Below are 24,469 nucleotides of genomic sequence, written 5' to 3' on the forward strand. Positions count from 1 at the left end.
GTGGTAAAAATGTGTTACCCCAATGGACTTGACTCCTCTGAAGAGTTTTCTAGTACGGATTTGCCCTAAGCCTCAGCTTTTTCATTGCTACCTGGAGCTGATAGTGCTGTGGTAACACAAGAAAGTCTTAAGAGTTCCTTACCAGGGAGCTGAGTTTCATATGAGGTAGCACTGCTACTCAGAAATACTGCTGCTCCTGCCTTTACCTCTGCCCACCAACATTGAAAGGGAATAAGGGTCTCCTAATCACTTTCTTCACCTAGACACAACCATAGCCTTTTGTTGCTGACCTAGTAGAAGAACCCAGTCTGACAAAATGAAGAAGGAAAAGGAAAATGCTATTTTGGTCATGGTCATGTTTTGGTCTAGGGATTTCTTGACTTTTACAAGTGCACAAACATGGCTATTCCCTTAGTCCTGACTAGAACCTTCCTTCCAAACACCAAGCTCATTTTCCCAGTGATCCACAGAACCTGGGAAACTTTAATTTCTTTTGCACCAGATGGAGGCTTGCAGCTGACCCTACCAAGGCAGTAGCTTGTTGGAAGTGAGGAGTTTCCATGGTGGGTTGGGTGCCTTGGGAACTGCAGGCAGCTCACTGCTTGTCGTACAGCAGTGCAACACAGCTGGGGAATGTGGGGGCCACACTAATTCTGTGTGGCTTTTTTTCATCTCTCTGGATCAGTGCTCCAGAGACAGAACAGTGAATCATTGTGATCAGGTGGCATGTAGCTCCATGAAAAGAGTGCAGCTAAGTAAGCATTGATGGGTATATGGTGTTAATACATGAGCAAACATTAATGGGTACATAGTGTTAATATATGATATGTATGACTGCTGGGACGGAAATGGGAGATAGTCTGTGTCTCACCTGTGCTATGTGAGAATAAAGGGAACTGAAAAGCTGTAGAGACGCCTGTGTATTTTACTTATTGGCAAAGGTCTGTTGGCCTTTGGAAAAAAGGGAACATGGTTCTGCTGTGTGAACAGTCTAGCCTGACCTGCTCTCTTCTCTGTACATATAATAAGTAATAAATACCACCAAGACCTGTATTGTCTACATAACTTTGAAGGAATCTATAAGAATTTTTTTGATTGAGTCACTGTAAGGGAAATATCTGTCTACCTGTCATAGCAAATAAGCATCTGATGCTCTGCATAGCCAAGATTAAAATCAGACAGTGTACTGTATGGGAAAGGTATCCTGCTAGAAAATTGGACATAACTAATTTATGATGGTAACTTGTGTTCTTTGTACGTTAGTAATTTGGCACCTGTTATTATATGGGTTTATGACATCACTTACTTATCCAAAAACTAAAAAAATATCACGCAAGTTCCTTAAGGTTTGGTTGGGGAAATCCCCAGACTCTACTATAAAACAAATCCTTTCTCCCTTTGCTGTCACATCTGCTGGCTGAGAAGATGAAGTGCACACAGGTGGCTGTGCTGCTCCTCATGCAAAGCGTGAGTGCTCTGGCTGGAACAACGACAGCAACTGAAGCGGTAAGATGGGGCTCTCACACCTGAACTTTGGTGCCTTCTTGTATTCTCACGTAGGCTGCTGAAAATTCTTTCAAGGTTGCTGGAAAATTATGAGATCTCTGCATCATTTTAAGAATGGAGAAAGTTTAAAGTATTCCTTCATCCTCCCCCCCAACTAATATATAGGGACTGGGTAATAAACGTAAAAGCGAGGCACAGGTTTAAAGTCAGAGTCAAATTCTGCCTTTGGTTAGATGAGTGCAACTCCCAGTGAGGATCCAAGTTGGATATTAAATGCTCTGTGTAGCTTCTAATTAATTAGCAAGGGCTTATAGCAGGAATAGATCCACATCTTTGATGTGGAAGGAGTTGGGAGGTGGGAGCTTTCCCAGTTTCATGATTGCTGTCATGCTCTGAGACAGGCAAATGAAAGCCATGTTGTGTGGTTTTTGTCGGGTGCTCTCCCTCTTCCTCAAAATACTGTATCTGGCTGGGCAAGAGAGAAGTTCAAAGCAGATCAAATCAATCAGAAAAAATACCACAACAACTCCAAACCAAAGGCAACATCAAATTCAGGGAGGGAGGTAGAAGAGGAAACTTTGAAAAATGTTTTTTTAAAGAAAAAAATTACAGTAGTGAAAGATTGTTTTGATTTTGTACTGTCTTTTTTTTTTTTTAATTTAAAACTGGGCTTCAATTATTAAGAAAAAAAATGTTTGTGAATAGTTTAAAAGGTCTTTCAAATGAAGCAAAGCATTTTGGGTTTTTTTGACCCAAAATAACTGCCTTTTGGTATTTATTAGTTAAAATTGGGGAAAAAACATTTTGGCTCCCTATGACTCTTTCTGATTTATCTAGTTTAGTCACCAACCAGAAAATTCCTGTGTGCCCCTAGTTATATTTTTTGAAATTTGAGAGTGCTGTGGATGCAGGCAGTGAAGTCGGCATCTCCTGGGAAGGTGTTTTTATCCACTCCAGGAATGAAGAGTTGCAAAAGTCAAGATGGAGGTGCAAATATATGTTGATAAGCTGAGGATAGAAAGCTTCATAGGGAAGAAATTCCTCCTCAGTCTGCTTAGCTTTAAGCTAGTCCTCAGTTTGTGTAATTTACACAATTTGTGATGCTCCTCTGCCCAAACACTCTTAATTGCTACTAGCTGCCCCCTGTCGTGTACAGTGTAATCATGGAAGCACACAAATGCCTGTTCAAGTGGATTTATTTGACAAACTGTCCCACAAAGCTTGTTTACACTGTGCCACTAAATAGACCTGCCCTTTGCTGGCCATTTGGATTTCTCCACCATTCCCTGGCTCAGGACTACGGTTCCAGCTGGGATTTGAGAAATGCAGAAAGACCTAGCAGAGAGTGTCCTGTTGCAAGGGAAGTCCATTTGGTGTTCTGTCTGTGACACCATTTGACATTGAGGGTGTCTTGCTCCAGTTTCCAGTCTGCCAGAGATTTTGGCAAGACCCTGTTACAGTTGACAGTGTGCTGCACCACGGCAATGCACCGTGCTCTGCACACTGTGTGAGGATGAGGTAACCCACAGTATGGGTGACAGCTGCTCTCTTTGCTGTGGCAGGAAGGCAGACATCTGCCACAGATGAAAGTTAAAGTAGACGTGTGTAGTCTTACTACCTAAAAGGTTCCCAAGGTGGACCTGGCTGTATCCTTGGCAGTGTAGTGTCTTTCCCCAGCTCTCCCTCCCCACAGTGGGATGCTGTCACCTCCATGGTGCTAGTAGCAGAGTGGGACACGTTCCCCAGCCATCACAGCTCACACCCTGACAACCTGGTGTGAAAGGTGCAGTGAGTCCTGTGCTGAGAGGCTGGAGCATGAGCTGGGTGGTGAGGTGCAGACATCCCTGCTGGGAGGACAATATTCTCTGGATTTATGGCAGAGGAGAGTGGTGCTATCTTTTTAGACTGCCATGCAATCTGCCAGGGCTCAGAGCCCCAGCTCCCACCTCCTGGATTGGCTGAGTGTCCCCTGCCTTGCACTGGTCACAGAGCTTTTTTCAAGAAGAGGTGTATGTGAAGTGACACTCTGCCCAGGGAAACCGTTGCCTCAGCAGCAGATCAGAAAAGCCAATTAATTTTACAGTTGCTGGGGATGGCTCCCATAATAAAAAAAGTGCATTGGAGAAGCAGGATGGGGCCTAACTGGTGGGGAAGGGATGGTGCCATATGCAGGAAATCACACTGAAAAAAATCTTTCCTTTTCTTTTCAGACCACTCATCTCTATACAATGCTTCCATACCTGACTCAGCCTAGGAATATGAATGGCACACTGCACACTCCACCAAAGGTATAACCATTACTGTGCTTCAACAATGTCCAGAAAAGAACAAATTTAGGAACTTGTGTCCCATTCTTTAAATGCTACACAGTCACTCAGAGGCTTAACCTTGATACATATAAGCCAGTTAGCCTGTCTGGGAAAAACATTTATATGTTGTGTATCCAGTATTTTAGGAAGTAGTGAATTTCCAAAATCTTCGCTACTGCTACCATGGCATTCAATGCCTTAAGTCACATCCAAAGCTTTGGCATTAACCCTGTAACTACTGAACTGGACCCCAGAAATGAAGCAGATGGGGCCCTGGGGATTTGATGGCAATGTGCCAAACAATTTGGTGATTAGTCTCCCTGGCGGAAGTCTTCTCTCATAAATTAGAACAGGGCCTTGAAACTATTTGCTGAGGAGTACCCATTTCTGGTTGCTGGGATTCAGAAAATCTCAATTCTCACTGTTCTACTTCACTAATATATTATCAGCTATTTGCTGATAGAGGGACCCAAATCTGGTTTCTGTGCCTTCTGGTACAGTGTTTAAGTCCACGGCCTGCAGATTTCAATGTTTGGTTTCTTTCCCTCTCTCTATCAGTGACTGTTTGATAATATGTTTGCTTTGCAACAGATTCAGTGGGTTACACTTGCTCTGAATGGTCCTGCAAGCTAGTGTCATAAAGAGAGTTTGTTCAAAGAACAGCTCCAGATTATACTGGAGATGGTAGACAGCTTGACAGTAGACCTTTCTCGTCTAGGCTAGCCAAGTGTGGCACCTGGGATGTGTGGAGGGACCTCTTCTGAAACAGAGTTAAGTCTCCAACTCCTGTAGAGCATTTAGAAAGTTAAATGGAGTCAGGAGTCTCTCTCTCTGAGTCCGACTAGCAGGACCCAAGTCTTATCCATCTCCTTGCCCAGCTGAGGTGGCTTCTGTTCCCGCCATGGTCTCTGTACCTGTCATGTGGTTTCTGTGGATCCCATTCTCTGTCTTAGGATGAGCAAATAGCTGATTCAGAATTGTGAATGTCACTAGGATAGAGTGACAAATTTCCTGGTTTTCAGAAAATTGAGTAACTGCTGGCTCCTACTCCCTTTCTTAATTTGAAGGGATGTGGAGAAGGGACATTTCTCGTACCTTCAAATATGTATATCTACCAGCTTAATTTTACAGGGTGAAAGTTGCTGTCAAGTCCTTGCTGTAGGCTAGGACAGTTCGCTCGCTTTTAAGCATTCTGTATAAATTATTAAACTTTAAAAAACATACAACTCCATCAAAAGTAGCACACTTTCTCATGCATTTTTCTACAGAGTGAAGGAAGACATTTTTGTTACGATTGTCATTTGACTGGTATTATATTTTGATTGAAGCACTTACTGACCGAAGGGGCTTTTAACTAAACGTACCTCTTGGTCTTGTCAGCATCATGATCCCAGTGTCTGTAATGTCAATGGAAGAATGGAAGCAGTTCTGTCTGCTCAGGTTTACTCTTTTGGAAAAACTGTCTCTTGGCTTAGATATAAGCTGCACTTACTGCAGTGAAGCTCTGCCTTCAACTCAAGGCTCCCTCCTAACACAAATGTCAAAAGATAATGATTGTTTTTCATAGGGAGGTTAAAAACATGAGTTGGAGTTTTTTTGGGAGATCATCTGAATACATTTATGAATTTTTTTTAGCACATGAAATAAGCAGGATAAATCTAGAAAACTTACTGCTATATACAGTAAAGACTGTAGTTTATAGCAGAGTGTACAATATATACAAAGGTGTAGCACACACTGTGCTATACTATGTATAGTAAGTACACTCTCTCTTGTAGACATATGCACATATTTGTGTTATACACAGAAGGAACAGAATACAATACCTTCCACATAAAAATTAGCATGCCAGTGTGCAACAGTCTTAAAGCAGGTCCCATATACTCACTAAGCCACATTTATTTCTTCTTTTGGTTCCCCCCCATCTGTTTCTTTTGTTATTGCTGAGCAACTTGCCATCCCAATCATGCCCATACACAGAGGACTCAGAGATGCAGAAACATCTGACTTAGGAACTTATTTTTCATATTTTCATATTTTACATACTTGTAGCCACATCTTTAAAAATACTTGGAAATTTAGACATAATATGTAGTGTGTTCTCAGTGGGATTTTCAGAAATGCTTTGGTAACCTACCTGGCAGGGAAATCACTGGAAATTATGTGCTGGGACATTCTGGAGTGCTTCTTTTCATGTTAAATGTCTTCTGCACTCTGTTTATGAGTGAAATTTTAAGACCTGTGGTGCTTGAACAACGCAGATAAAATGACTTTTCACGCTTTCTTTCAAAATGAGATGCATGCTGTTTGTTGTGACTGCAGTAAAGAGGTTGCCAGAAGTGTGAACTGGGATCATTCCTGCTTGCTGCTGTTCTCTTTTTGGGCTCAAAGATCAAGACAGCTTTGCTACTGGCCATCACTGTGTGTTCTGCACTGGTTTGTTGGTGAGGATGTTAGTTGAAATCACTGTGAAAAAGCAAGAGAAGAAGTGCTGAAATGTCAGCTTTCAGGACATAGTTTTGTTGTTTGCTTATTTAAGAGGGAGAGAAAAAGAGAAAACACATGAATAACACTGGTATTTCTGCAAGGCAGGAGGACAGATTATAGAATGAAGCGTGTTTAAAGAGTAAGTCTGTAGCTTTAAAATATGCAGCTGCCTTGAAGTGTGTGCTAGAATATTTTAAAGTAACATCAAATATCTTTATTAAGAAATTTGTGATAGGTTTATGAATTGGGAAACATTTTGTGAGCAAACAAAAAAGAACTGCTCCAAACATACTCAGTATTCAGCCCAGTATTTATAGACTACAGTGTGCTTTGACTGTAAATTATGGCAAGATCATGAATTGCCAGCCTTGACCTTTTCATACCTCATACACATTGCTCCAGTGATGATGCTTTGAGCATGCAGACAACTGGGACAAGGCAATTCATGCTAATGGCATGGCCAATAGCTTTGCCAGCTATTCATAAAAATGGATGGGTGGGCTGTGATGTGTGGGTGTTACGAGCAATATTTTGTAGGAAAATAAGAACCTCAACCTTAGGCCAAACCTGCATATTTAATTCATCACCTTTCAGTGGTGTATAATTAAATATACGTCTGTTTGCTGTGGCTGGCTGAGAAACTTCAAATGAAAGATTTTTTTTTTTCAAAACTTTCCCTGTTACTAGTTCTACTTCGGTGCTTTCATCTCTATGGGTGGAAATGACTAGATGATTTGATCAATTTAGATTAACAGAATAGTAAATATAAGACATAAATTACTAAGTTACTATTTTCTATCTGCTGTTGCCTGCCTTTCTATCTGCTGGAAAAGTTATTTCATTATGTTAGGAACATTGTCCATAAGATTGGGAAAGTCAGGACTATTATAGGCCTCTGTTTTTCCAATGGTAAAATTGTATTTGACTATTTTCAGAGAGATTTGTAACGCTGAGTCATAAAAATTGCTAGATATTTTGAATTCTTTGGAAGAAAAAGGTGAAAGCTGGCTAGTAATGAAGTTATTGACCTCATGATTGTCGCAACTCATATTAGTGCCAGACATTATTAGGTACTGATTCAAGAGAAGAATATTAACACTTTTTTTTTCTTACCAATTTGTTATTGCAGCTCTTTGCCAATGTATCCGGCTCTGTGGATGATGAGGGAACTTGCCAGTGCTCTGTGTACCTGCCGGATACCACCTTTCCAGTGCAGAAGGTTGAGCAATTGGAAATTATAGCCACAACACTCTCGAAGAAATTTGAGACAGAGCTTTCTAAAGTAAGGTGTTCTTTTCTCTTAAAAATAACAGTTGCATCTTTCCTGAAAAATGGTTGCCTGTGAAAAAGTACAGCAGTCAGCACTTTTCTGTGGTGTGTCTTTCAAACCATGGGAAACTGGGCTCTGTAAGAACAAGGAGAAAGGTGATTAAATCTCTAATCTTTGACACCGTAGCATGTCATACATTTGAATATCCTCCTGTCTCTTTTCTAGGCCTTTGCAGCTAGAGACATATGGTATTTTTTGGAAGAATGATTATGTTTTTCCTCTTTTGGCTCAGTTTTATTAGTTTGTGATTGTTGCACGATGCTATAGGAAGCCAAGCCTCCTGCTCTTTCATGTGTTATTATTTGTATCAAGCCAGCCAGATTGTAGGAGGGCAATGAAGGGAAAGAGGAGAAAGGTCACCACAGGCCAGAGTGAAGAAGTAGGTGAATATTTGCCCCTTCACTGCTTCTGCTCTCACAGATAAAAAAATAAAAAAAAACACACCATAAAAATCAAATATCTTCCTTGTCAACATCTGAAGCTGTGACAGTGAGACTGCTGAATTATGCATTTCTGTTGAAGACAAACATACCTTACACTGCTTTGGCTGCTTGTTTCATGAATTGAGATCCATTTTTTTGAGGAACTCAGGCAAACCTACACATGCTGGAGTGCACTGGGTGAACTGTGTGTGAAGACAGAACTCTGCCTTTTATTTTTTATAGTGAATAAATATTCAGGATTCAGATTAGGTGCCCAGCAGAAAGTGTTTTCTTCAGAAACCAAGCATCTTAAGAAATGAAGTGTCCTTGAATTAATCAGCAGAAAAGGCAAAGCATTAAATTATAAATTCTAATCATTAATATTCATAACCCTCCTCTGGTATAATCAAGAACATAAGAAGTTATGCATAAAAAACACAACAACAGGCATGAGATCCTGTGGTAAGATCTTTCAGTTCAAACTGTGTGTTTTGAAAGAACAGGAGCTAACAGTGTAAAACATTCAGCTGTCAGCAGGCATATGAAGGACAAGTTGACAGAAGTCCCGCTGCCTCCAAGCACAGGAATTACCTGATCCCTTGCAGCATGGAGGTGTAGCTCAGAGTTAATGAGCCATGAAAATCACTGAGATTTCAGATCCCTGTATGGTTCCCACTGTGGTCATTTGAAGCTAACTGCATTGGAACAGGATCAGGGGGCATGATTCCCAGCCAAAAAATTGGCATGATTCTTCAAGGTGCTTGTATACCACCTTTCCCAGTCACTTGTCCTGGCGTGACCAATCTCTTACCAGTACTTTCCTCAGAATGGTGCATGCTTCCTTTATCTGAGTGCCATACAGGTACGCAGAGCATCTCAAGTGCTGCTTGACCTCTCCGTGTGGACAGTCTCAGATATCCTTTGAATTCAGACATCATGCTTATACATAAACATAGGTTGCTATAGATACCTAAAATTAGGTGTATGGATTTGTACCTGAAACTCACCTCTAAATTCACAGCAAGCTGAATCCCTACCCTAGACATTAATGTCTAGGTTGCCAGCCGGTGTCAGCTGGTGACAACTGTGTTGTCATCCTTCGGTGCCCAGCAGTGTACCACAGTGTAGACACTGACCTCGACTTTCAGTTCTCACTGCAGACAGAGAAAATTCTTGACCGTACTCAGGATTCACTGAATTTCATCCTGTCGAGACCAATCCGCCAAGCAGTGTTACAATGCATCAAGTTGAAGTGTGACATATACTTCGGTGTGATATGGGCAAAGAGACACTTTGGGTCAGAAATTAAAATGAACAGATTGCGTTTTGGTGTAACTTTATGCGTGCAAGATTTCTCAGTTATAATGTTGTGGATTTTTTTGTAGAAAGAAGAGAGCTGTTGAACATGGCCCTATTGATATCTGAACTTAAGTACTCTGAGATCTTGTGATGCATCCCCATGCTCAAAAATTCTTCATGTTTCCCATGTGGAAAGAATCCTCCTTATGCAATTCTGCATATTACTTTAGTCATGATAATACTCATAGAGAGAAGGAAATGAAACGGAGGAAAGCCAAGCATTCAATATTGATCACTATTAGAAATGATCCTGAGCAAATTCCTAGGGAATCTCATTCGGATATAACCCAGTCTCACCACAGCAGTGTGAATTTCTACTGAATGCTTCCTTTTCTGACTCTGAGAATCCATGCTTTAGTTGCTCTTCTGAAACACCCTTTGAAGCTCATGGAAACTTTTCCTGGGTAAGAGCTGCAGGATTGGACCCTCTTAAGGATGCTTTCCATGCGTTAGAAGTCCCAGAAAAACAGCCTGATTGACTCATTAACCTTTTGCCTGATTGTTGGTTAATTCAAAAAGCAAGGGGGTCCTTTTATAGAATCAGCAGGCAAGGAAGCTTGCAGATAAAGAGATGCTCTCATGTGCCAAGTGAGTACAAACCATAGGCTGAAAATACCAGACTAATTTTTCTTCTGTCATATCAACCTTTGCCAGCATAATTATGATTACAGAAGAAAATTAACCTTTTAAAGCAAAGCGGTAATTGGCTGCTCCTCTCAATAGAAAAGGGGAAAGGACACTTCCATAACAGGGATGGATCAGCACATGGTCACAAGGAGACAAAATGCCTTTCAGAATATGGCTCACAATGACCACAACATTCTCACATAACCAAAACAGGAGGCAAAAGCATGCTTGCCCTCTGCTTTGCAAAACTGGTTAACCTGTAATGGAATTCTTCTCTGTCTCAGGAGGCAGACTGCCAGCCTTGCTCCTTATGGACCTACAGAGTGCAAGCCTGACCAAAGTTAGTGTCCTGGGCTAAGTGATTTCATAAAGTTGCTGGTTTTGTCATTTCTTTCTTATCTTCTCTCAGTCCTCCCACATTTTGTCTTTTACATCTTCATCCTGCACCTTTGTTCCCCCTTCTGTACTCTTCAAATGCATACTGGAGAAATGTCTTTTTGCATGCTGCAAAACCTGTTTTGATAAATACCAATTGCAGGTAAATGACACAGTAAATGAGCATTGCAGATTTTTCCTGCCCTTTTCATTACATGAAGGTGACTATGCTTGGAAAGGAGGAAAAAACCTGAAACTTAGGATTTTTTTCCCCTATATATACCTCACATGACTCCATTCCCTTCCTATAAAGGGCTAACACAGGCCCTATGCACTCATCATACCCTACTTTAGGCTTTATGATAAATGTGACTGCAATCAATACTAGTTATTGGTCTGCATCCTTAAATATAAGATATGCACAAAATTTCTGTGCCAGCCTGTCAAGAGACAATAGCCAGTCCCTAGCAGGGAGATGCAGTAGAAGAGCAGGGATTACAAGCTGCTTAAATCTATCTGCCAATAAAAGAGCAACATCACGTTCTTTTTTCAACTGATATTTCTAAAGTACTGAAACTCCTAAACCAGATCTGAGCAGGTGGTGATTTCCATGCAGGGCATTGCTATGCTTGACATATGTACTGGATTTGTCTGAAAAAGCAGTATAGAGCTGTTAGAGCAGCACTGCTGAGAAAATTTTATTTGTCCAATAATTTGCCAGGGGAGATATTAGCTTAAGTTCATTGTGATGCTGGTGTGGCCCTGCAAGTGATGGTGCTAGTTCAGGCTCAGCTGTACTCTGCTGGATGGTGTCGACATGTCCTTAAATGACCTAGATGGTTGACTGAGTGAAAATCCGCTAATATGGAAGGAGAACTTCAGGTCTGTGTCCTGCAGCATTCTGCAATCAGTGCTGAAATAACTATGTATGCCTTGTTCCAGCCCTCAGCATTTTGTCCAGGCTCTGAGGACCCTGGAGAAAACTTCACATTCATAGGTTTCTCACTAATGAATAGCCAATACTAATTCCAGCAGCCTGTTTATTTCAGTGGTTTGTGGATTTGTATCACATTATTATTACCAGTATTATTGTGAAAAATGTTATTAATACCTAGAGAGGTTTCCTAATACCTCTATGATATACATAGCTTCACCTCTATGATAGACATCGCTTCACACAGCACTGCCATTTTGTTCAAACATGGGCTTGCTTTATATTTCTCGGGCTGCACTAATATATTCTTTCTTTTTTGTTGTTGTGCAAACTCTAGACACACATTGACGTTTGAAAAGTTTTTTTTGAAGATCTCTTTCAACTCCAAACTGATTTTGGTGATCATTGAAAGTGTGAGGTCCAACTACCTCTGGTTTTTCCAAGAGCATTGTTTGGTTCTTCTTACTGTTCCCTACCAAACAGATGATGGTGACAGCTAGGAAAAAGGATCCCAGTTCTTGGCACTGTTGCCAGTCAGTTACAAGGAACTAGGTCTAAGTCTTGGTAGGCTATTATTTTTTATTCTTAATTGCAATAAATAGCTTGAAGTTACCCTGGCTTGACCTGGGAGACCTAGAACATCCAGTGCTACTAGTCAGGGTGCTACAGCTTGTGGAGACAGTTTCAAGCAGCTCAAAGTCTGGCTGCTTCTTTAGAACAGAAGACCTGTTTCAAACTTTGATTTAAATATATGGAACTAAGCAACCTGTTTTTGGTGTATACTATGTACGTGCATGCAGAGGTTTTGTAGTGGGTTCCTTAAGATTTATAATGTAGTTGTGCCACTACTGAAAATTGTATTTTGAACAGAGGATCTACTCTTACACTTCTTCTCCTTAATTCACATCACTAAATAACTTATGAACTCAATGGATCCTTTCTGCCCTTCATGAATTTCCATGCCATGAGCTCCCATACCTCCTCTTTGGTACACAAGGGATCCTATCAAAACTGAAAGGAATTATTTGATAAATATGGTTTTTGGGGGTCCCAATCTCAAGGGCTGGTACCAGAACAGAAAAATGGAGGATTCATGGTCTTTACACCATGACAGAATCTTTGATGACATTTCAGAGACAATAGGGAAAAATACTGACTTTTATTTAATATTAAGATAACGTGAAAATACTTGAAAATAAAACCTTTCAGCTGAAGAAATAATAGTTATGGAAACAACAGTGCTCTAGAGAGAGGCACACATACCATCTCAGAGTATAAATACGGAGTTATTAGTGCAACAAACTAATTATATTTATGCTTCTTATTTTTTATGATATAATGATATTGACTTAAGGGAAAAGAGACATGACTTTTATGAAGCATATGAGAGAGAAATTATGTCTCTTTACCAAAGTGTTAAATTTTGAGGAACTAACATTTCTAAGGGAAGTCTCAAATCCATATCATATTCTTAACATTCTGCATCACAATGCTTGTGCTGTGACCTTTACCTTCGCAGATATATGTGTGAAAATATATTCATCTGGACAACTGTTTAATGGTTCAAAGACTGAAAAGGCTGCTATATAAATTACTTCAGCTAAAGCCCGCAATATATTTTACACTTTCACTTAAACGAGATTTGATTTTTAACACTGTGTTCAAACATTTTCCCCCTGTCTAAAGACAAACATCAAACCAGTATTGCCAATGTTTGACACAATTCGAATGTACACAGGGTAAAGTCCTATTTGGATTCAGAGTTAATAGGAAATGAAGCTGAAAAACTTGGGAATCCTTTGTGGCATTTTCCAGCCTCCTCTGGTTGCTTTTGAGAGATAATACACTGCATATTTCCTAATAAAATTTTCACCAACAGAAGTTCTTGGCATACTGAGGATAAAATTAGCTTACAGAGACAATATTGGCAAAGAATTAAAAAAATGGAAGACTGTGAATAATATTCTGCCTTCAGTTATCCCCAGGCATTCCTGAGGGGATTTTGTGAAACTGCCAACAATAAGTGAGGGTTAAATTTCACATTTTTTATGTATGTGATGAGAATTTCATTTATGTAGTTTTATGTGAAGAATATATATGTCAAGTATGTGGAAGCTATGCATAGGGCACTCAGAAATATAATAAAGATGTCAAACAAGCTTGTCTTATTTGCTAACCTGAACTTAAATATGTATCTATTTTTTCTTTCTTTAAGGTTAAAGAGTACTCAAAAAGGATTGAACTGTATCAGCAGCAAATTCTTAATCTAACCATCAGAGTGCAGCATATGGAGGGAGGCAGTATATCCTACACAGAACTGGACTTCCAGTTACTGAAAGTGGAAATCAGTGACCTAGAGAAACTGGTCACTCAGCTGAAACCCAGCCTTGTTGGAAGCAATGTCATCATTGAGCAAATATATTTGGAGGTATTGCCAAAGACTTAATTAGCCACAGAGGGTTCAAATATACAGATAGTCTATTCTCTCTTCAGTGTTTAGGTTGAGGAAAGGTAGCCTGTCTCTACCGCAGCCTTAAATGTGTTAAAGTCTTATTCCTTGATAAGAAAAGATAAGCACAGAAAAGTAAAGAAGCCCAAAACCAAATGGAGACCACTCCATTTTTGCAGAATATCTGCCCGAAAGTTAACAGTGTTGTGTAGTGTTAAGCACACAACCTGATGAAATTACTATAATGAATATTAATTTACAGACCCCCATGCTTGAAAGCCTCTGTGCTTTAATTCAGATAATTAAAAAATCAGCTTCTGGTTGCTAGGGCAGTGGCCCAATCAATATGAAATCAAGAAGTGGGAAAGACTATCACCTTCTCAGCTGACTATAAATCACATTTTCAAAACTGTAGTTAATCACTTACCTAGAGAGAATAATTACTTCAGATGGGTAGTGAAATATCACTTTCTCCATTGTCCTCTAGATCATCAAGCAGGTGATTAAAACCATTATTTATCTTTGCAAATAAAATTCCAGACACTTTTGTAAGGCTGGAATAAGTACCTTCTATATTTAATAGCTAGTACTTGCCTATGACTTACTGGTTATTTTTTTACTAAGTATAAAATAACACTATATTTTTGCATTCTGTTATACAACTTAGTCTTAAAGCATTTCCTTGTGATCACATACCTCTGCTGGAAATGTTAAGTTGAGGTTGGCAGGATAAGGCCTATTCTTAGGATAATTTTTAAAACCTTTTTCTGTAGTGCCTTCTGTGTTGTGATCAACCCTGCCTGCAAATACCTGTACAATAAAGTTGACATCAAGCTTATTCTGTTTCTTTCCCCTCTAGATCACAAATCTGACTATACTGGTAAATGAACTAGAATCACTGGACAAAAACAATGTCCTTGCAATTCGTCGACAAATTACATCCCTGCAGAAACGACTGAAAGAGTGTGAAGAGAATGCAAACAAAACTACAGTACCCCCTTATTTCCCACCAGGTAAGCATATCACATAAGAAGTAACATAATACATAGTTAGAACAGTAAATGCAGAGGTTTCCCTTTGTTAATATTAAATACAATTGTAATGATAACCCTTAGCTGTCTTGAGTAGACAGCTCCTAATGTTTCAGCAATGGATTCAAATAGAAAATGAAGGCAGGAGTCAAACTCTTGTAGACACAGTAGCTGTTTTCAACTGGAAAAAGTTGTAATCTTCCTCTCACCTGTAGTGCAAAAAGCAAATCTGTACCTCTCTTCTCTTTTTTCCAAAACAATTACCTGTGGGAAAATATGGGTTTTGTTCTAACCAGCTTTGATTTTTAATAGTTTCTGTGAAAGTGACCTGTGACATGGCAATATTGCTCTAATGCTGCTTGGGAAATGTGTGAGCAACAGTTGATGTACAAAAGCTGTTGGCATGTAAGCTCTGGAAGATAACCTTGCATGAAGATTACTTTTGCTTCACAGGCAAAAGATTCTTCTAAAACAGAACGTCCAGAGATTTGGAGGGAAATTCTGGTCTCAGGGAAGTAAATGGGAGCTGTATTACTGCTTTCAGTGGAAGTAGGATTTTATAATTTTCTTAACTAGGAAAGGTTATATTCTGGGGCCTGGATCAGTGGCTCCCAGAGTGCGGTTCATATAATGGTGTCAACAGTCACAAGGTGTGTGGTAATTAGTTTTTAACCAGAATAACTTTTGTCTCGACATTGTGTTCAGTTTGAAAAATCACATTGTGAGTGAATCACAGTCTGAGAAATTTTGAGAATCAGATATGATACACTGGAGCAGACCATTTAGGAAACACTAGTTTAGATATGCCAGCTCAAGCATCCCATTTGCTAAGAGACAAGAGGATTTATCAAACTGTGTTGATCCCCTGAGTGTTTTATACACAGGGGGTTCCTTTTGGCAGAGTATTGTAAGAGCAAAAGTGCTGTGTTGTATACAATACACAGGGGAAGAATCTTGCTTTTTCACATAAGCTGGTTAGCAATCGGCTAGAGGAGTCTATAAAAAAGGACAAGTAGTGTCCTGCTTGCAAGGAGCACAGATTTGCACCTATCAGCATTTACCTTTCATCACTTTGAGGTCAGCTGATTCAAACATCTCATTGGAAAGGTGAGAGGCAGAAATACAAGCTTCCCTTAGGGTGAGCAGCTCCTCATTGGGGCTTCATGGTGGTGCAGGCAGTTGCTGCTTTTCTCTGACAGAATGCATGAGTAACACCTTGTCTGGGAATCAGACAGTAGACAAAGCCAAAACAAAAACCTGTATTAAAAAATTTCAAAGCCCTTGTCTGCTCCTTAAGGAAGGGCTTAAAATGTTTCAATGGAAAAAAAACTACATGAAAGGCATCTCACTGATTTATTGAGGGTGATGGTGTGTGGAAAGAAACAATCTTGTTCTCTTCAAGCCTACAGCAAACCTTTGTTTTGGTGAGAAAGTACTGAGCTTTGGAACAAGAATACTGTTTCCTTCCACGAGTGAAGAAGGAAAGGGCTGTTTTAGGTCTGGGTGGTTGGTGTGTCTGGGGGACATAGCAGCTTCCACTAAGTGGGAAAGGGAGGACAACACTTCACAGTGCAGCTCCATGCAGCGATAGGCAAGTCGTGTCTAGAGCAGGATGATAACTCTGGGATGGCTAAATGTAACTGCAAGGAATTGTGACCATAATAGAATTATTTACCATTGTTTCTCAGGGCATGGTAGGGAGATGGATAGAGTTTGTCTGGGACCAAAATGGTATTGCTTTAGCATTGTCTTATTCCCAACTGGTGTGCCAGATAGCTCATGCAGTCTTACATTGTAGCAGAAATAACCAAGGAGGTCAAAATCCTACCTGATATAACAGCTTCCAAAGACTTACTAGCACTGACGTCAGCTGAGGACAGCCTCTGGTGTTGTCTGTGAGTTTGTCTTCTGTTCACAGCAACAGGAACCTGGGAGGGGTTCCTGTGTGCGTGAGCATATTGTCACGGCCTCCTTAAGGATGAGGGCGACCTTTAGGGTAGTCTCTGAGGCTGGCACAAAGGACTGGCAGAGAAATTGCTGCAGGCTGGCAAGTTTTCTTTGTGATGGGAGATACCAGCTCTACAGATAACCCAGGTGTTATGTAGGCTCAGATCCTTGCTAATCCATGCAGGACTAGTATATAGCATATGCATAGACTTTGTGTGACTGATGGGGAGCAACTCTCATCTGTGTAGAGAACTTTGTAGAGCAACTACATGTCCTGCAGACTGTATCTGAAAACACACAGAAGTAGTAAGATGTGATTGCTTAGGACGATGAAGTAAGTATCTAGGAAGGCTGCATTTTCTAGTTGGTCATTTTGAAGTCTTGGCATGGATGCTCACACCTAGACCTCTGAAGCTCTCTAGCACTCATTTATGTGTTTGAACACAATTTCCATATGTTTTCTCTGCAAGCTTGAATGCCTTGAATTTCTGCCAAACCACTTGGCCTTGCCCTGCTTTTAGTTCATATTATATTTATAAAGTTTGTATTAAACTGACTCTTTGTCCTGTTTTCAGACTGCTTTTTCATTCCCCCTTCATCCTCTCTCCTGCATGTCCTGGGTAGGCAATGTGAACTAGAGAGACCTTGGCTAATCCCTAAACTGTCTAAGATTATGAGTCTAAAGGCAAGTTTAATTAAAGCTTCTTGCTTTGCATTGCTGTAGTACGCATCCCCTCTGACTCTGTCCCCCAAGGCTTTTGCTGCTGTATTTCTCAGAGTGAGTAGGCCTGTTCTCAAGCAACATAACAGAAACAAATCACTTTTTTCTATTTGCCCTGCCCTCTGACTGGAGAGGGGGTGTTGAGTGTTGACTATAGTCAATCATCTCCCTCATCATCACTGGCTTTCCTATCTGCAATGGTTCCTGGCATCTTGCTCCTCACCACTCCAGTGGGAAGAAATATTTATCCATTTGTTTTCTTTTGTGCCGATCTCATGTGGCTGCATTGGGTAGGTATAGAGAGGAAAGACCTCAGGATGGTTCTTTGAGTCCTGTCACATCTCACTGAAATAATCAGAGAGAGGGAGCGGGGAGAAGTGAGTCAGGTGAAACTCAAAGGCAAAATAGAAAGAAAAGAAAAGAGGAGCAACGTTGGTTTTTTCCCTGGCTTTTATACACTCAGAAATAAAGGATTTCAAGCTACTGGTGAATACGTCTCAGCAGGAGGAAAACCTGAAGTAGCCTAATGCTGAAACTCACGCAATTCTATTAGAGTCTTACAGTGATTTCAATTTACCTATGACCCAAGTTTTCTGTGTTTTTTGAGTAATTTGGGTTGTGTTTTGAACTGAATACATCCATCCACAAAGAGAGACATATGCCTAGATGTGAAGGAGCAAGATTCAGGATAGGAACAGTTCCAGGCATGGAGGAAGACATACAGCAATTGACAGGACTTTATTATACGGACTTTACAGTTTTTATGTGCTTATAAATATACACACTGTGTGTTGCCCCTATATTTATATTTCCCGGGCGTGCCCAGGCATGCCTGCTTCCCTGCTCCCTGCTTCCCCGCTCCCCTCTCTGATTGGCCGGAGAAGCTGCAAAGAGGAGGCACCCACCATTCGCCCTTTCCTTCTCCGGCTCCTCCCACGTTCCTCCTCCTTTTGCGTGTGTCCCTATCCCGATTTGTTCCCATGTTTGTCTGTCTCATGCTCCAACCCGTGTTCTGGCACTTTCCCTGCCTGAACTGATAAAAAAATCCCCTGCACACCTCAATAAGAGATTCCATCTGCACCCCTACCTTGTCTCCGGATCCATCTGTGCTGTGTCACGGCCCCATCCCCCCTCGGACCGTGGCACCTAGAGGCACCAGAAAAGAGCTGGCCAGTCTTTCTCTCCAGGACTTCCTGAACTGCCCCTGGAGACACATGCATTTCTCCACTGGCAGTAAAGGGAGTTGAGCTAAGGGATCAGAATTTACAGTTGCTTTAAGGCAGGTCAGATGAACTCCAGCCCTCCCTCCACCTCATCTGCTGTTACATGTTGTTACAGGTCTTCTTTGGCAGCCGTCAGCCTGTATCTGTGCCCCATGATACTGGTGAAAGTCTGGAGTGTCTTTGTTTGTCTTCTTATGTCAGTGAGACAGTAGGAGACAGGATGAACCTTTCCCTTAGAGCTCTGTCTCCTGTATCTCAAGTCCTAGTAAGGCTGGTAACAGCTCACATATCTGGATGCAGTGGTTCATCTGATGGGACAGGAGGGTGTGCATCTGGTGCTTGGGAGCACGTGTGAGAATACAGAACCATCCTGCTTCTGGTCTCTGTGCCCCTCGTGGGAGTTCCTTTAAATGAGTCCCACCTTGTTTCATGATCTTTGGCTTGATAGGCCAACTGTGGTCCCTTCTCTTCTGCAATCAGATGCAGCTGCTTGGTGGGAGGAGGCTGCTGGAATGTTTTCCTGTATTGTTGGAGTGAGAAGCTGAAGTGCTCTGCCAGTGCTTCAGAGTGAAGTAAAATGAGACCCAACAGGATGTGTCTTATGTTCAGTTCTGCAGCCTGTTAGCCAAGCAATTCAGACTCACTCCAGTCCTGACAATTAGGTGTCAGCTCCTTTTCTGATAAATCAGAAGGATTAGGAGACAACTGAGCTGAGGTACTGGTTCTTTGTGTAGGGAGGAGAAGTATGTGTGTATGTACCTATGTTAGTCCTTCCCTTGTCTATTTGCTACATTAGCATGAAACAGAGGAAGGCAAAAATACCACGGCATCATTTATCAGTGGCCCAAAATGGTGGAGAAAGGAGTTAAAAATCTGAAAGTTTGAATAATGCATATGGATTTATTTCAAGTACCTTCTAATATTTACAAAATTATATGACACTTTGTTTCCTTTGAGCATTTTTTCCCCACAAGATCCAGGCACGGAGGCAAGTTTAGATTAAATAAACAACAATGAATTCTTCTGAACCTGTGCAAAAGACAGATCACCCCTGACTATCACAGGGGTTTAAAAAACAAAAAAAATTATGGGAGAATTTTTTCAAGGAATCAAAATCAAGCACATTCTCTATAGAAACTGCAGACAATTTTTGATGTCATTAAAACGGAACACGCTTCTAACTTTATTTTAATAATTCATTATTTCATAAATAAAAACCAAACAAGTGTTCAGCAGAGAGATCTCTTTAAGGGGAGAAATAATAATTTATTATTTCTTTTGTAAAAAAAGGTCTCTCTGCTGAACACACGTTTGTTTTTTATTTATGAAACAATGTATGAATTATTAAAATAAATCTGGAATTGTGTTCTGCTTAATGGCATGAAAAATTGTTTGAGGTCGCATATAGATGAGCTTAGCAGTACTCCACTACCTGCAAGCTTCGGTGGTATAGTTTTCTAAACAAATGAAGAGTTTTAGAGCACTTAATAACCACTTAATTCTGAGATAAGTTTATTGTGATTTAAGCACAGTAATATATTCAATAGGTCACCAGCTTTAAAGAAGTCCTCATGCCAGAGTTATACATAATAGAGATATAAGAAAAAAACTGTTTCAATTGATTTATGAAGTTGGCAGACTGCAAACTGTTTTGCTGCCTTAGCTTTCTTCCTTTGCATGAGCTGAGGTGTAAGCACCTCCAAATGCTGGTATCTGTGCCAAGTACTGAGGCCACATTACCAGACATGCTACTGCCATTTCCAGAGATACAGCCTGGACAGCCATACAGCAGTGCCTGCCTTGTGTGCTATATTTGGAAATGAGATTTCTGCTCCAGGGCCTCATCCTTTGTAAAGCACTTAAGTGAATGCTTAAATGCTCATCTGCTCTGAGCCAGGAATGCTGATTTGTGTCGATTCTTGGTGGTACAAAGAGAAGCAGTATTCAACCAGGGTCATGCCATGTTTCAGCTGCAAGGATCTCAGGACACAAAAGGGTCTGGGGGAGGAGATGGGATTGTTTACAATTCATGTCACCCTCTCTGCCATCAGCTGGACACTCAGTGATGAAGAGCCGCTCTCATGGGCAATACTGACTCCAAGGAAGTTGCCAACATGGCCTGGGGACACAGGGATTTGGCTCAGCATAGTGATTAATATAAAACTGTTCCTCATCTTCCTCACAGATGTTGAGAGGAGGCTGCAGGTGAGTTGCCTGTCCCTCAGGTCACAGTCCTTAGCACAAGACTGCACAAAACTATGAAGAATGAAGATGTAAAGTAGGGGAAGCAAAGAAATACTGCATTTTGATTGAAAAAGAAGACATGAAGAGCTTCACTGCCCAAATTGACTTTACACATTGGCACAAATGTTACCCACTTGCTTGGACATTACTAACACTCAGAATACAGGTTTCCTTGTCCCAGAGGCACAGCACCTTTCTCCTGGGCAAAACAGATCAGAAAGAGGTTTCTCTGCATTTGCAACAGTCCATTTTTTTCACCAAATATCTTGTTTCCCAGTGTTTTTCCAAGTACAGTGCTTCATACTGGTTTGTCTCTATGTTTCCTTCTATCTGTGGAATGGACTGTGATGTCTTTGAGAACAAAATGTCTCCTAGTTTTTTTCTGTCAATAGCTTTAAGAAATTCCAGTTCTTCTCCATAAGTATTGTCTGGCCTTGCTTAGGGATGGTCAGCTTTGAGGACAAAAGGTAAATTCTTTCTCTGTTATTTCTCTTTCTTCTTTGTGATAAGACAGAAATTATTTATATGCCAGACATCACTTCATATGACTGAGCTTATGAGCCATTCTTTTCATAGAAACTGTAAGAAAATGCATGGTTCCCATGCAAAGTATAAAACCTCAAAAGATAATCTTGACTTTCATCATTGACGCCATAGCTGGCAGTGCACGGATTTCCTGTGTTGAGGGAGTTATTATTAACATCAAACAATTGTGGTCATTAATTTATTCGTTAATCGATGTGGGAGACTTAGGTCTATTCATGTTATACTCCATCTTTAATAAGAAAGACTGTCTGGTGTCTAGCGCGCCCTAATGAACTGGGAAACATTGAAATACCACTAAGCTTGTGAGCTGGTACCAATCACTTGACATCTCTGTCTCCATTACCTCAGGGGAACACACTCTTACAAAGAAAAATCTGGGACACTTTTGTGGCAGTAGTAAAAAAAGCTGATATTAACATTTGGAAAAGCGCATGCTGGTTTTTGCCAGTGGCAGCTTCAGACTCATCAGCAGCCCATGAACACTTCTGAATGAAGGATTTTTACCATCAGTGACTTATAATACTGAGAATTTGTCAGGAAACAGGAAAGTCACTAATTCACCATAAGAAAAAGGAAACTATTTCTTGTATTTAAATTAAATTTTCCATGATCCTGAAAATGGTTTTGCTGTTGATATGTGTAAAACAAAGCTGTTCTGGTTCAGCTTGAAGTCGTATTTTTTCCCAAGTCACATCACATGAAAACTCAGAGTAATATCAGTCTACATTTCCTGGGCTGTGATTGTTACTGTCTGCGGATTTCTTTGAGGGCCTGAGGTAGAAGGCACCATGTGGCTGTGACGCACTGTTGTAAAGCTGTGATTCTGACAGCAGAATGCTAATCTGAAATGTGACTCTGGAATTACTGCTGCTGCTGCTCCTTCCTTCCTCTTTTTTCCCCATTGCCCAAGCTTTTGGTTCCACTGAGGTAGAAAATAATCTAAAATACTTCTGAACTTGTATTTTCCAAGGGATCTCCTAGTGTATCAGGCTGGCCAACATCAAATGGGTAGAAATAGAAATCTGTCCCTTGTATGGAACAGCACCGTGAGCACTTATTTTCATATTCTTCAAATAACTGTAATGATATGTACTCTGTTTTCTATTGTTAAATTTTTTGAGTCAGCTTGGAACACTGAGTGCCATTCAGTTGCTGACCTTAGCCCAAAAGGAACCTTTTACACGTGAAGCTATTCATTTATGTCTGTGTTCTGTCACAAAGCTAATCTCTAGTAAGCCCAGTCTAGAGGCTATGGTCTGCAAAACCTCCCTCCTGGTAATGACATTTGGAAAATCTGTTTGCTTTTTTTTTTCTCTTTAATTGCAGGTACCTGCATTCACCGTGGACTGCTGAATGTTAGCCAGCCCTACCTGGTAAAGCTGAACTGGAGAGGATTTTCTTACAAATATGGCTCCTGGGGTAGAGATTACTCTCCCTCTAATCCAGAGAACGAAGTCTATTGGGTTGCACCATTGAACACAGATGGGAGATACTTGGAATACTACAGAATTTATAATTCCTTTGATAATTTGCTGCTGTTTAAACCCACGTATGAACGTAGAATAACCTATGGGGAAGGAAGTGGTGCTGCTCTTTACAATAACTATTTGTACTATCATGCTTATAATTCAAGATATATGGTGAAGCATGATATAAAAACAAACACACAGGTTTTGAGGAAGGAGCTTCCAGGTGCTGCTATTGGTAACCGTTTCTCCTATGCAGGTGTAGCATGGCAAGACATAGATTTTGCTGTGGATGAAAGTGGGTTATGGGTAATATATTCAACAGAAAATAATGTAGGCAACATTGTGATTAGCAAACTCAATGAGACCACACTTGATGTGCTAAATACTTGGCAGACAAGACAGTACAAGCCATCTGTTTCCAATGCTTTCATGTTATGTGGTGTTCTTTATGCCACAAGGCCACTGAACACTAAGAAAGAGGAGATCTTCTACATGTATGACACGAGTACTGGCCAAGAAGATAGAATTAGTGTCATTATGGATAAAAAGTTAGATACAATCCAGAGTATTGATTATAACCCCACAGATCAGAGACTGCATGTTTACAATGATGGTTACCTTGTAAGCTATGATGTGACCTTTCAGCCTTAGTACCCTAGTGATATATGCATGTGATAAAACTGGCAGCAGCTAAATTGAGAGACCCATTATGCCTTTAAACAGTGCTATTGCCAGTTTAGAGTTCATCTGGTCTGATGTACTGTGTCTTTGGGTGTCATATAGTTACTTATACTCTTTAAAGGGATTGACTGCTCTATTTGTTGCTAGTATTGCTGGCAGCGTTTGGCGCTGCTGGGTTCTTTAGGTTTGATTGGTGTTTATGGATGCTCAGTGCTTTACAATTGTCCTGCCTCTGAGGGTTGCTTTTGTGTATAGATTTAGTGCATCTTGTTTGCAGAAATAGCTGGGCACAGCCTGTCTATTGACGAAGAAGCTAGTTACCCACTGGTTTGCATTTGTCAGAGTAACACAGGCAAGGCACTCAGAAACTGAGAATGAATTTCCACTTATCTTCATCAGAATGAAATAAGGCCCCTTCTGTCCCACTCTGCTTCATCTAATAATTTCTTGTGTCTAAACCTGGTCTTATGAATGTCTTACTACAATTCAGTCATGTACTCCATTTTCCTGGCAGTACAAAGCAAGAGACACTGTTTTCCTTTCCTTTATGCTCTTATAAGTTGATGCAAATCCTTCCATTGACTTTATTGGCCACAAGCAGCTCTTGGTATATATAATGCATTGCCATAACAGACATGTTATTAGATGTGCCTCTTTTCAACATTTTTGCCATTCTGTAATTAGATTCCTGAGAGCCTTGTTAGTCTAGGGTCCAATTTGTTCTCTGGGTAATTCTATCTTATAGCAAAGTAAGAGGTCTTGTGGAAAACAGGAGTCTGGTCAAACTAATTGAATATTATGTTGTGGTT

The 24,469-nt window shown here is 40.5% G+C and overlaps 1 protein-coding gene across 1 annotated transcript; it reads left to right on the forward strand.

Annotated features, from left to right (window-relative positions):
• The first annotated feature begins 1,402 nt into the window (after positions 1 to 1,402).
• OLFM4 (olfactomedin 4) lies at positions 1,403 to 24,256 on the forward strand. Its single transcript, XM_032679629.1, has 6 exons — positions 1,403 to 1,506; positions 3,717 to 3,794; positions 7,432 to 7,584; positions 13,565 to 13,777; positions 14,658 to 14,811; positions 22,837 to 24,256. Exons 1-6 carry the CDS (start codon positions 1,426 to 1,428, stop codon positions 23,628 to 23,630), a joined length of 1,473 nt encoding a protein of 490 aa, XP_032535520.1. The 5' UTR covers positions 1,403 to 1,425; the 3' UTR covers positions 23,631 to 24,256.
• The last annotated feature ends 213 nt before the right edge of the window (positions 24,257 to 24,469 follow it).

This window comes from Chiroxiphia lanceolata, chromosome 2 (genome assembly GCF_009829145.1).
Source record: "Chiroxiphia lanceolata isolate bChiLan1 chromosome 2, bChiLan1.pri, whole genome shotgun sequence".
Classification (NCBI taxonomy): Eukaryota; Metazoa; Chordata; class Aves; order Passeriformes; family Pipridae; genus Chiroxiphia; species Chiroxiphia lanceolata.